At 41.9% G+C, this 13285-nt stretch overlaps 1 protein-coding gene across 30 annotated transcripts in view; it reads right to left on the reverse strand.

The window, feature by feature from the left end:
* RBFOX1 (RNA binding fox-1 homolog 1) overlaps positions 1-13285 on the reverse strand; it is an 845440-nt gene that overhangs the window by 291999 nt on the left and 540156 nt on the right. For all 30 annotated transcript variants that reach the window (XR_015300686.1, XR_015300685.1, XM_086941201.1 and 27 more), the window contains exon 7: positions 12372-12425. Coding sequence is in view for 28 of the 30 variants with exons in the window: in XM_086941201.1 (XP_086797327.1) it covers positions 12372-12425 (54 nt within the window). In the remaining 2 variants the exon portion in view is untranslated. The remainder of the gene's footprint in view (positions 1-12371; positions 12426-13285) is intronic.

The raw sequence follows: 13285 nt of genomic DNA on the forward strand, positions 1-13285 counted from the left end.
CTGGACTTCTGACCCTACCCCTTCAGTACACTACTGAACGTGGGAAGATCTCTGTCAGGAGAAAACACTGCTGTGCTGCTAAAAGGACTGCTACTCTGCTGGACTACTGCTCTGGGAGAACTGCTTATCTGCTGTGCAACCCTGCTGCCTGCTACCCTCTGCCCTGACTTAAAAGAACTAGACCCACTCATTTGAACCCAGTGTGACTCCAAGGGCATGTTGGTTTGCGCCCTGTTAGAAGTCTCGGGGAGATCAAAGACTTCAACTCACCCTGCTACAACACCTAGACTTTGCTTTCTGCATGTCTTGCCCTGTCAAGTGGTGCAGACCCAGTCATGGAACCTATGAAATGGGTATAAAGTTGTGCTCCAGCAAGAATCAACTCTCCAACTGTATTGCACAGCTCTGAAACAAAACATCTCCATCAACGCGATACATCGCTGAAGCCATGATGTTCGAGTACCTTGCTTTGCCTACTGCTTGATGCATTGATGACTTTGTGTGGCACAAAACGTGTGCATCCCCATCGACAATGATGGATTGCTGAGGCTGCAAGGATTGAGTACACCGTTTCAACAGCTGGTTACCACTTTGCTTCCATTCCCAAAACAGCTTCGACTTTGCGCACGCACCATGGTACCGACGCATCGCCTCCACCGTAAGGATCGATGACAACGCATCAACTCCGCTGCTCGCAGCATTGTCTTTGACTTCGATGCATTAAAGGTACTTTTTCAGTTGGCCAAGGCTGAAGTATCCAAACAATGCAACATCACGATCTGCCTGAATGTTCAGATTTGACCCAGTCTAGAGAGTCCAGAAAGTCCCAGTTGGCACTTAATGCTTTAAGTACTACAAATCAGTTTATTCTTTAAAAATTCCTAACTCCAGTTATACTTATTAGATTTTTGTTGCTGTGATCTTGCTCTGTTCATAAAACTATAAGCTATTTTTCTAAGCTGTTGTGGAGTCTTTTTGTAGTGTTTTAGGAATATGCTACTTACCTGTATGCATCTGTTCTTGGCATAGAGGGCTGCAGAGTGGTACATTATGAATAGATCGCCATCTGGTGTTGGGCTCGGATGATTGCACTTGTTTTTCTCTTGGAGAGTCTTTTGTAGACTGGTGACTCCTCCTTTGGTTGCTAGTGCGCATGGGCATCAGCTCCATCCTTAGATTGTTTTGCCATAGTGGGGTTAGATGGAGTAGTATGATAGAATACAGATAGAAAATGCCCATGTAAGTGTATCTAAATAAGATCGTGTTGGAACAGACACAGGTTTCCGGGGAGGCTGAGAGGGCATGTACCACTCTGCAGCCCTCTATGCCAAGAACAGATGCATACTGGTAAATAGTATATTCCGTTCGAGGCATATGGGTTGCAGATGGTACATTATGAATAGACTATACCGCAGTTATCTCCCTAGCGGTGGTCACCTGTGTCTGTTGCAACAGTCTGCAATAAAGTCTTTAATACAGCTTGTCCCACTCTAGCTTGTTGTGTTGTGTGCACATCTACACAATAGTGTTTTGTGAAGGTATGCGGTGTAACCCAGGTAGCTGCTTTGCATATGTCATATAATGGAATGTTTCCTAAGAATGCCATAGATGCTCATAGTTTGAGTGTAGAGTGAGCTCTAGGAGGAACAGTTAATGTCCTCTTTGCTTTTAAGTAGCATATTTGTATACATTTTACAATCCACCTGGCAATACCTGCTTTAGAGATGGGATTGCCCTTATGTGTAGGAGAAAACGCTACAAATAGCTGTTTTGTTTTTCTGAAAGTTTGTGTTCTTTCTATGTAGTACAATATTGCCCTTCTGACATCTAATGTATGTAGGGCCCTTTCTGCTACCGTCTGTGGTTTTGGAAAGAATACTGGTAGTTCCACCGACTGATTGATGTGGAATGCCAAAATTACTTTAGGCAAGAATTTGGGTTTGTTCTAAGAACCACTTTATTTTGGTGTAACTGCATAAATGGTTCTTGTATTATAAACGCTTGCAATTCACTTACTCTTCTGAGTGAAGTGATAGCTATGAGAAAGGCCACCTTCCATGTGAGGAATTGTATTTCACATCTATGCATAGGTTCAAAGGGTGGTCCCATTAGTCTGGTAAGTACTATGTTGAGATTCCAGACTGGGGAAGGTGGTAGTCTTGGTGGAATGACTCTTTTGAGGCCTTCCATGAAAGCTTTTATTGCTGGTACTTTAAACAGTGAAAGATGTTGTCTGTTTTGTAGGTACGCCGCTATAGCTGCCAGATGAACTCTAATGGAGGTTATGCTAGGTTACATTGCTGCAAGTGTAGTAAATAGCAAATAATCTGTTTAGTGGATGCGTCCAGAGGGTTGATGTTATTACTGTTACAGTATACAGCAAATCTTTTCCATTTTGCTGCATAGCATGCTCTGGTGGTAGGACGTCTTGCTTGTTTAATGATTTCCATACAGTCTGGAGGTAAATCTAAGTATCCAAACTCTATGACCTCAGGAGCCAGATCGCTAGGTTCAATTGTTTGGGATCTGGTTGCATTATTTCTCCATGGTTCTGTGTAAGGTGCATGGGTAATAATCTCAGCTTTTGATGTGGCAAATGTTAGAGTTGCAGTACCGTGGTGAACCACGGTTGTCTTGCTCACGTGGGTGCTACTAGTATCATTGTCATTGAGTATTGTTGCAGTTTCCGAACCACTAATGGAATTAGTGGGAGAGGGGGAAAAGCGTAAGCAAATTTGTTGGACCAATTTATCCATAGCGCATTGCCCTGGGACTGGTGGTGTGGGTACCTGGATGCGAAGTTTTGGCATTTTGCGTTCTGATGAGTGGCAAATAGATCTGTCTCTGGTTGCTCCCATCTTTGGAAGAATGGCTGCAGTATTTGGTTGTGCAGTTTCCATTCGTGTACTTGTTCTGACTCTCTGCTTAGGATGTCTGCTATCTGATTTTGAACTCCTGGTAGGTGTTCGGCTAACAGATAGATCTTTTGAGGAATGACCCATCTCTAAATGTCCTGTGCTAGTCTGGATACTTGGAGAGAGTGTGTCCCCCCCAGTTTTTGAATATAATACATTGCAGTCATGTTGTCTGTTCTGATCAGGACTGCCTTGTTGGGTATTTGCATTTGGAAAGCTTTTCATGCTAGAAATACTGCTAGTAGTTCCAGGTAATTGATGTGCAGTCTCTTTTGCTGTACACTCCATTTTCCCTGCACTGTGTATTTGTCCATATGTGCTCCCCATCCGGTGAGCGATGCGTCCGCTGCCAGTATCACTTGTGGAATCGGTTCCAGGAACAACCGTCCCTTGGAAATGTTTGTTGTATTCCACCACTTCAGAGAGCGATGTATGCGGTCGTCTACCAACACCAGATCTGTAATCTGATCTTGAGCCTGATTCCACTGTGTCGCGAGACACTCCTGCAGTGGACGCATTTGTAGTCTGGCATGTGGTATAAGCAATATGCAGGAGGACATCATGCCTAACAGCTGCATGAACACTCGAGCTAGTAGTGAGTGTTGTGGTTGAAATTTTTAGATCAGCGTGATCATTGTTTGGATCCTGATTGGATTGGGGTATGCTTTGGCTCTTTCTGTGTCTATAGTAGCCCCTGGGTATTGTTGAATCTTGTTTGGTTGTAGGTGGGATTTTTTGTAGTTCACCGTAAACCCTAGCTGGTGCAGCAATTGAATGGTCTTCTGCGTGTTGTGAAGAAATTCTTCTTGTGACTTGGCCTTTATTAGCCAATTGTCCAAGTAAGGGAAGACATCTATTTGTTGTCTTCTTAGGTGTGCTGCCACTACTGCTAGGCATTTTGTGAACACCCTTGGTGCCGTTGTGACACCAAACGGAAGGACTTTGAACTGATAATGTTGTCCTTCTACTACAAACCTGAGGTATTTTCTGTGGGCTTTGTGAATGGGGATGTGAAAGTAAGCGTCTTTCAGATCCAGTGTAGAAAGAAAGTCCCCTTTCTTCAGTAAAGGAAGTACTTGTTGGAGCGTTACCATGTGTGGTAATGTTCCGAGTTTATGTATACATTGAGAGGTCTGAGGTCTAAGATTGGCCTTAGAGACCCGTCCTTTTTGGGGATTAGGAAGTATAGAGAGTGTACTCCTGTCCCTTGCTGATGTTTTGGAACCTTCTCTATGGCATGCTTTTGTAACAGTGATAGTACTTCTTGCTTTAACAATGTCAGATGGTCTTGACTCATTGGACGCTGTCTGGGGGGGATGTTTGGTGGGGTAGCTGTGAGTTCTAGGCAATAACCATGTTGGATAATTTGTCTCACCCACTTGTCTGATGTGATGTTTTCCCAGACAGGTAGGAACTGTGATAGACGTCCCCCGACCGGTGTTATGTGGTCTGGGGGGAGTTGTATTAAGTCACTGTTTTGGGGTTGGGGAGTTGCGGTTGTTATTATTTCCGCGACCTCTACCCTTGTTGTTGTTACCTCTGTAACTGCCTCTTGAATTACCTCTGGGTGATGTTGGTGTAAAAGAGGTAGATTGCTGACTTGTGCCTGTATTTTTTGAGCCCCCTCTATAGGTGGATCTACGAAAGGAACCCCTTTGAGTTGGCTGTTGTAATGCTCCCATTGACTTAGCCGTTTCTGTGTCCTTTTTCATCTTTTCTAAAGTCTCATCTGTACCTGAGCCGAAAAGTGTTTTTTGATCAAAAGGTTGGTTCAATAAAGATGTTTGTACTTCTTGTGTGAACCCTGAGACCCTAAGCCATGCATGTCTTCTAAGCATCATACTGGTGTTGATAGATCTTGCTGCAGTGTCAGCCGCGTCTAAGGCGCACTTAATGGAAGTGTTGGTAATTATCTTTCCTTCCTGTATAAGCTGATCTGCCCTTTTTTGATGTTCCTTAGGAAGATGTGTGATGAGTTTTTCTACTTCATCATAATGCGCCCTATCATAGGGTGCAAGTAGCGCTTGTGTATTAGCTATGCGCCAGCTGTTTGCTGCTTGGGATGCTACTCTTTTGCCTGATGCATCTATTAACTTTGACTCCTTATCAGGAGGAGGGGCCTCTCCTGTAGATAATGAGTTAGCTCTTTTACGAGCGTTTGTAACTACAAGCGAGTCCAGAGGTACCTATCCTTTGATAAATATTGGGTCCTTTGGGGCTGCCATATATTTTTTATCAATTCTTGGGTTTAACACCCTAGCCCTCACTGGGTCTTTGAATATGTCTGTTGTGTGACTGAGAAGACCCTTTAGCATAGGTAGAGTGCCTGATGTTCTTTGTGCAGCCGGTAGTGTTTCTAATAGGAAATCCTCTATTTGAGGTTCTGTATGTAGATCTACCTTATGGTATTTTGCTGCCCTATTAATCAGCTGTAAAAAAACTGTGTTATCATCAGGTGGTGAAGGTTTTGAGGGGTATAACTCTGGGTCGTTGTCATCATCTGACCCTGCATCATAATTCTCCCATGGGTCTTCCTCATCTGGGATAGTGTTGTCATCCCCATGAGGTTCTCCCTCCCCTGTATCACTGTCTACATTTGTCTGAGGTGTAGATGGTCTTGGTGTAGAAGGTGGAGGAATAGCTGGCATAGTTTGAGGGATAGGAGAAGAGGGTGTGACTCTAGGTCGAGGAGAAGGAGGAGGAGTTGTATTCGTCCCCATTGGTCTCTTTTTAGGATGAAGAGCTTTGTCGTCTAGCTGTTCATTCTTCCTCTTTTTTGGTGATTTCCTCACTACTTTGCCAGTTTGTGGATCGATAAACAAAGTCTTTTGTTTTGGATCTGTTTGCTGCTCCTGTGTCGGTACCGAAGTCTTTTGTTCCGAAAGGTGCCTTTGCTTCTGACCGTCAATGTTTTGTGTTTTCGGCACCGAGGATCTGCTCGATTTTTTTGGTGTCGAGTGAGTTTTCGACGTTGAAGCATGTTTCGGTTTCGACATGGAATGTTTCGATGCCAAGCTTTCCTTTGTATAAAGCTTCGGTGTCGAAGTCGATGTCGACCGTTTCTCGGATCTGACATGGTGGGAGGCCGAGAGTTTCGGTTTCTGTTTCGGTTTTGTTGCCGGGCCCGAAGGCGGGGCGTCGAAAACTTTCTTCGGTGGTCTGACCGGGCTCGAAGGCAGGGTCGGTACCACACGGGGTCGGTTTTTTGGTAAGGGGACGTCGTCACTCACGGTTTGTTGAACGTCGAATTCCTCGACATCAGATTCGTCCCCTTCCGACCCCGACTCGTCTTCATGTTCCTCTTCTTCTTCTTCGAGGTGTTGGTCTTCGAACAGCTCCGGGATTGCCTCCGACTGCATTAAGGAAACCTCGTGTCTTCGAGCTCGACGGTTTCTAATCGTCGACTTGGAGGAGAATGCTGCGCAGGCTTCGCAGTCCCTGGATTCGTGTTCAGGTGATAGGCAGAGATTGCACACCTCGTGTAGGTCCTTGTGTGGGAACTTAGCACCACACGTTGGACATTTCTTAAATGGAGTCCTTTCCATGGACTACGGGCTGGACTACGTCGAGAAAGGCCTCTTGCTCGTCGACGTGGAAGAAAATGTTTAATGTTGGAATCGAAATGCGTCGGAATGGAAATGAAATCGCGTCCGAAAACAATACCGTTGAATTGGAAAGGGAATACGCGCCGAAATATCACTTCTTTTCGAAGTCGATCTGGAGCGCCTCGATCCTCATCCGAACCCGATGGCGGAAAAAAACAATCTAAGGATGGAGCCGATGCCCATGCGCACTAGCAACCAAAGGAGGAGTCACCAGTCTACAAAAGACTCTCCAAGAGAAAAACAAGTGCAATCATCCGAGCCCAACACCAGATGGTGATCTATTCACAATGTACCATCTGCAGCCCATATGCCTCGAACACTATGTTACTGTTTGAAGTGTCGTGCAAATACTTTACACATTGCCTCTTAAGTTAAACCTGTTTGGTCTTTGTTAAGCTACCAGAGGGTGAGCACAGGTTAATTTATGGTGTTTATCTGTCTTACTCAGACTAGGATTGTGATTCCTACTGGAACAAGGTGCATACCTCTGCCAAACAGAACCCCAACTTCTATCAAGGGTGGTAAGGTTTGTTTTTTTCAATGCAATTGCAGCAACAACCCTTGCAATTTGCAAGTCATTAGTTCAGACCATGCACAAAACGAGCTCTCATTCTGTATGATCAGATAAAATGTGAACCACTGGTTACTAGTAAGATGTAAATATCAACAAGTTTGACAATCCATGTGGATCCTACAGTATTATATGGTATTGAAACTGCTGAAAAACACAAAAGAGGTAATCAAAATTACAATTACTAGCAACTGACCGGACCACAAATAAATAGTGTGAATTCTTATGCAAAGCGAACTCCCTCATCACTACAGTGGGAATTTGTAAGAGCACTTTCACAATGTGATTAAATTTACATAAATTGTACAACTGTCTCTTGTTTCTTTGCCATGTGCTATACTTCCCCGGAACATTTCCTCAACATCTCATATATGTTTCAAATATGTGTTAAATTTCTGACTTTGTTTTGGGGTTTCCGAGAATGAAACACTAGCCACTTACAGATATGGTAACATGAAGGGTTTGAGCTTGGAATGCTGACAATGCTAAGTCGCCTTCCATGCACCTGAGATGCACTAAACTGTGTACCTTTGAACTAAGTAACTGTAGCAAAAACTATTTACAGAGCTTAGTGGTTGCAAAAGGTTTGATATGAAGTGCTTTATAATAAGAGGTTAATATTTGAATTAGGTTTGGTTGAACTGATCACTAAACCAGGTGACGCCTTCCTGTTTTTGTAAGTAAATGTGCAGATAACATAAAAGAAGGCCTCACAGAGCACACCAACACAAAAGCAGAAACAACATCTGAAGGATGAGATGCAAAAATTGTGGTAAATATGTCAAACATAACTATTAATTGGCAAGTGCTGAAGATCCTCAAGTTGCACAAGGACATATGGATGTGATTTTTTTTTTTTTTTGCTCAACAATTTATTTGCAGGACACAGAAAGCACATGGACCTACATGTGCCGGACACTCAATGAAATGCTCCAATTTTGTGGGGCATGCTTATTAAAATTGCCCTTAGACATTTTAAACGTTCCATGCAGTGCTTAATTTGAGCAGGTGCTCCGCACCGGCACCTATTCCTCAGCACAGGTGCTTATAGCACCAGTTAAGGACACACTCATTTGGAAGGCAGCCTGATTTTCCACAGAATGACAGGATGCTGAGCCACGCTGAGACTCGAACCCAGTTCCCCAGCTCCAAAATCGGCAGCTCTAGCCATTAGGCAAAGTCCTCTCCAGAATAATAAGTGCTGGGGCTCTAGTTCGGAGGCAGCTTACACCAGCACATTTCTCCTGTTAGCGCTGCCTCCTGAGGAGAGCCCCGGCACTTTTTATTTTACAAATCAACCACTGGTTCCATGTCACTCTTTGAGAAGCACAGAGCAATTTCCTCACCAGCTTGTAAATGGCTGCTGCCTACAGCCAGCTTTTCACCCAAAGGTTACCTGGATTTTTAGATTCCTTCGAATAAAACCAGCATAAATGACGGAGAACTACATGCTAGAGTTTGGCAGGAGCGAGGAAACTGTACACATATTTAGCACTGCTTCCCTCTACCCAACAGTTCAAATATTTTTCTTCCAGATATAGTGTCAATGCAAGCACTTACAACACTATGTCCTCCACGGGGCCCACAGGCTATTCCACAATACGTCCTATTAACTAATGTTTTTTCAGTCATCAATATTAATTACACCCGTTATACTTTTGTGTAGCACCCTGCCACTTCTTAATGCTTGCAACATTTATCATTTTGTCCCAGATAACAATACACGAGCTACTTAAATGTCAGAAAAAATCCACGTACACCATACAGTACGCTCTCAAATGCCACTTATGTCCCCTGAGTGTGCAGATATGTAGCCAAAGTATGGCCTCATTTGCCTCCTTGCTGCTTTTCCTACTAAAGAAGCAACGAGATGGATGAATTCTGGCCTTGGCTGCAAAAGAGGGAACAGCTGTGGCCCTGTCCTCTTCTGTTCTCTCTTTCCACGGTGTGCATAGTGGTCAGAGGTAGTGTGGGGCATTGATAAACTAAAGCTGTGAGTGAATAGTTGTTCAAACTTGGCAAGGGTCAGGAACTGTTGCAGAGATTGTAGAGCGACTGATGGCAGTTGTAGTGCTCTGCTAGGATACTGCATCCAGGTGGAGCAAGTAAAAGTATTAAAAGATACCTCTTATTGAGCTGTGATGAGGAGTGCGCAATTTTGTGTTGGTCAACTGAAACACCTCATGAGCATAACCACTATCCATTTGTTTCATAATACATTGTAGAAGTCTCCATGTGACATTTTCCCTTTTCTCCTCATGTTAGTCACGAACAACTAGATTAACATACAATCTGCACCAAATCACCCATTAACATAAGTTAGAATGTTGGGGCATATTACCTAGAAATAGCGATCTTTATCGCTAAGCAGGGTTAGCGGGAATAATTTTATCACCGTGCTACGACGATTTCTATCGCTGAGATACCTTGCTATCATCAAGGTTTATCTCAGAAACGATAAAAATCATTCGAAATGCGTGAATATCGCTGAAAATACAGCGATATTCACACATTATCGTGACAATGCTCCTAGCCATGTTATCCACCTCCCATTGGCTAACATGGCTAAGAACTGCTCTGGGCAGGTGTTAGCTTTAGGAGATATTCTCACTTAGCGCAAATATTTCCAAAACTACGTCTTTGTAGGTAATAGGAGTTAGCGATGTTAGCAACTGTTTTCCGTCGCTAACATCTTGGCACTCCCACTTTGCATGTCATTAGCGATAAATATCGCTGACATGCAAAGCGGGCCCCAAGATGCTCGCTATCGCCTATTAGCTGTCGCTAACTGGTGTTAGCGACAGCTTAGTAATAGGGCGATCAAATTAATTGCTGCTTTAGCTGGAAAAAGTCCCTCTAAAGTGGTGATAAGGGCCCTTGGTAATATGCCCCCTTATCTTTGTTGTTGACGACTAATGCATGCTTATCAACTGAACTCTTCTCGCTGGGTATTGTTGTTATCCAATGTTATGTGCGTTTGCAAGAAAAAGGGTTCCTTTGTTTTTAGATATTTTGAAAACGTAAAATACTCTTTGATTTTTCAGAAGTATATAAGCAGGGAATTGCAAATTGACGAGATCCGGCCAGAGTGTTCTGCATCCAATTTGTACACTGAGGAATCACCTCTTAGGAATTTAGTTACCCTACAAGAGGTAATGCTAAAATATATATTCATTGTGATACATTAAATTCCTTCCTTCAAAGCAACAGAGCAAGATGTCGGAGAGGCAAGCTGGACAGTGCACCTTTGCAATGACAATAGTACACTAAGGCCATGCCCCGCAGCGCTACACTGCAGTATGTATAATTACTTCCCTGATAAACTTTCCATATCGGCCGTAGCACCACATATCAATTCTTCCTGTGAATTCCTCATGAGAGGTTCAGCGACATTCATCCTCAAAGTCTTCCATGTATTTTCCCTGCTCCTCGAGTTACATTGATATTACAATTAACTTATCCCAGGATTGGTGTATAATTTTAATAAGTGCTAGCTCTAGGGCTGTGAGGTGGTATCCTAGTGTCTCACCACGAGAGGCAAGAGATTGCTACTGCAAGAGGTAAATTTCCCAATGCCATGAGGTGGTGGAAGGAAGTTGGAATCATCAATAGCTATACTCAAATTAGCATTTTTACAAATGGGGAATTTTACATTTCTAAAAGAGACGCATTATCACCATGAATATTTTGACTTTAACCAAATAATCACATTTATGGCACCACAAACCAAATGAAATGTGTGTCCCATGTAAGTGGTCAGGCCGTTTTGCGACATAGGCAACAATATTTGTTACAGATGAAGGCAAAAAAATATACAAAAAAAGGAATTTTAAGAAAACAGTGTGTACATAAAATACAAAAAAATATTTTCCTAATAAAATATGGGCCAAGGCTGTTTTTGTATTATAAATGACAAATGTTTTTAATTATCACTGACAATGTAAAACAGTGACACAAGAAAGAACAATTGTGTGCACCATTTCTTCTATTTTTGTAGGGCTACATTCAGCTTGTGAGCCATCAGTGCATTAACGGAAATACAAGGGACAGGTCTCCTTTTCCAGTAACTTTACACCAGTTCCCAGTGGCCTGTAAAGAGACAGTGGCATGGATTTTTCCCCACACACGACAGTCATATATGTGCATTAGCCTCCATACTCATAGATAAAATTACATAGCCCAGTTACTGCCCGCACTCTAAATGTTTTGAAAAAATCCTACATCCTGTCCATATCCATCTGGGTAATTAATTATTTGAGAGAAAGAAACAATAGGATATTCCGTGGATCTATTGAAAGACAGACAGCACTAATGAGAATATTTAAAAAAGTAACCGTGATATTAATTTATAAGGCAAATAAAAACCCACAAGTATCCTTGAATAGATACCCGCAGTGGCGTAGGCTTTTATTTTTCCAACAGGAAAATTCTGTGACACATCCCAATATATTATTAAAGTGACCATCAAACATTAATGGTTAATCTAGCGTCAACCTATGTGAGGGTTGTGAGCAAACTATAAAAAATTTGGGTATGCCGAAAAGGGATTAGCCGTCCATATAAAGTAACTTTAGGCTTAAAATGAAGGCACATTGCATAACCTATGAACTTAAAATATGGAATTTTGGTATTAAATGAGGAAAAGGCATTGTAAGTTGTTATGTTCAAACAAAAGAAATATGGCACAAAAGCAAATGACATTTGGTATAAAACAATGAGCATTGTTTGGAAAACTTGACATGTTATGGTCAAATAGTATGCAAAAGAACGTATTGTTGACTATGGGTCTATTTTCAGTCTAAGAGTAATATGATCAAAAGCATATTTGGTTATTAACCCATTAATTTTAGGATAACTTAAACAAAGTAATGGAATTCCCAATAATCACTTGTTTCATTATCAGCTAACCTCCTTTTCTATAGCCATCAAATAATTTAAAAAATATATATTCAGTAGAAATAAATTTAAGGTATGCAACTGACTAATGTACCACCCACTCATTATTTAAAAATATAGCTGGTCAACCAATGTAAGCCACGTTAGGATTTCATGGTTACAACAAGGATGTTGGACTTGAACCATACTGCACCAAGAACTCTGTTAATTTTTATGTTTTACTACAAGATAGTCATTCCTTATTAATGTGCGTTGCCATTTGTGTTGCATTACTCAGAAATAGTTACTTATAAATTGACCACCCCAAGGTGCTTACTGAATGCTGTAATCATAACAAAATACAAGCAACATTGCCCGGACTTTCCTATTTGTTTGATGGCTTACCTGCATAGAATTCGGGACTATAAACCGCACCCACAACTGGATTCAACTTCCAGCCTAAAACAAGAAAAGGACATTGTGTTAATGTTGAGCTTTCAAAACAGCAAACATGAACATGCAAGCTGGTTAATACTCATTCTGACCTGAAGGACATTATTAAAGTGTCATACACAGTGCTGCATTCACTAACATATTGATTTTCTGCTGCCAGGATTTTGTGTACATCGTGCTAGAACACATTTCAAAAGGCTGTTGCAAGGCTCTTATCCAAGTTGTGAAGGGAGTGAAGTAACAGACAGTAGCCCAACATGACAACAACTTCCTCACCCACAAGAACCAAGCTTTCACTGTCTCTGCAAGGGTGCCTTCATGATCTGGCCTAGGTTTAATACATAGGTCTTAGACGTTTCACTGAAAAATTGAGAGCTATTTCTATTTTCATTTAGCAGATGCTTGTCCCAATGACACAAACACATATTTTAAAGGTACAGCTGATACCACAAACATTTGTTTTTTACAACCCTTTTCCTTATGAGTAATATGGAAATTACACGTTCTTACTAAAAGGTATAAACTTCTACTTTTTACTATTGATTCATCTTAGTTAGCTCATAATGAGATATTGGTGCAAGCTCCTCAGTAGGAACAGGACGTTAATAAAATAATAATGTATGTATGTGTCTTTTAGTACTACAAAAGCACCAAGCCCCTCAATTACACCCCTACTATCTGGGAACAACACTTGAAGTAATTTCATATGCGAGCATGGTTCAGGAATAGGAATGCACTAAGACATTTATTGTTGCTTGGAAACATAGCTGTTGTGCATTTAAATTTGTCCCACGATACAACACATCTATGGGGAGTGACCAACGAGTATCAAACTTTTAACTCCACTAACTGATTGCACTCCAAAT

The sequence above is a fragment of the Lissotriton vulgaris genome, chromosome 10 (genome assembly GCF_964263255.1).
Source record: "Lissotriton vulgaris chromosome 10, aLisVul1.2, whole genome shotgun sequence".
Taxonomy (NCBI): Eukaryota; Metazoa; Chordata; class Amphibia; order Caudata; family Salamandridae; genus Lissotriton; species Lissotriton vulgaris.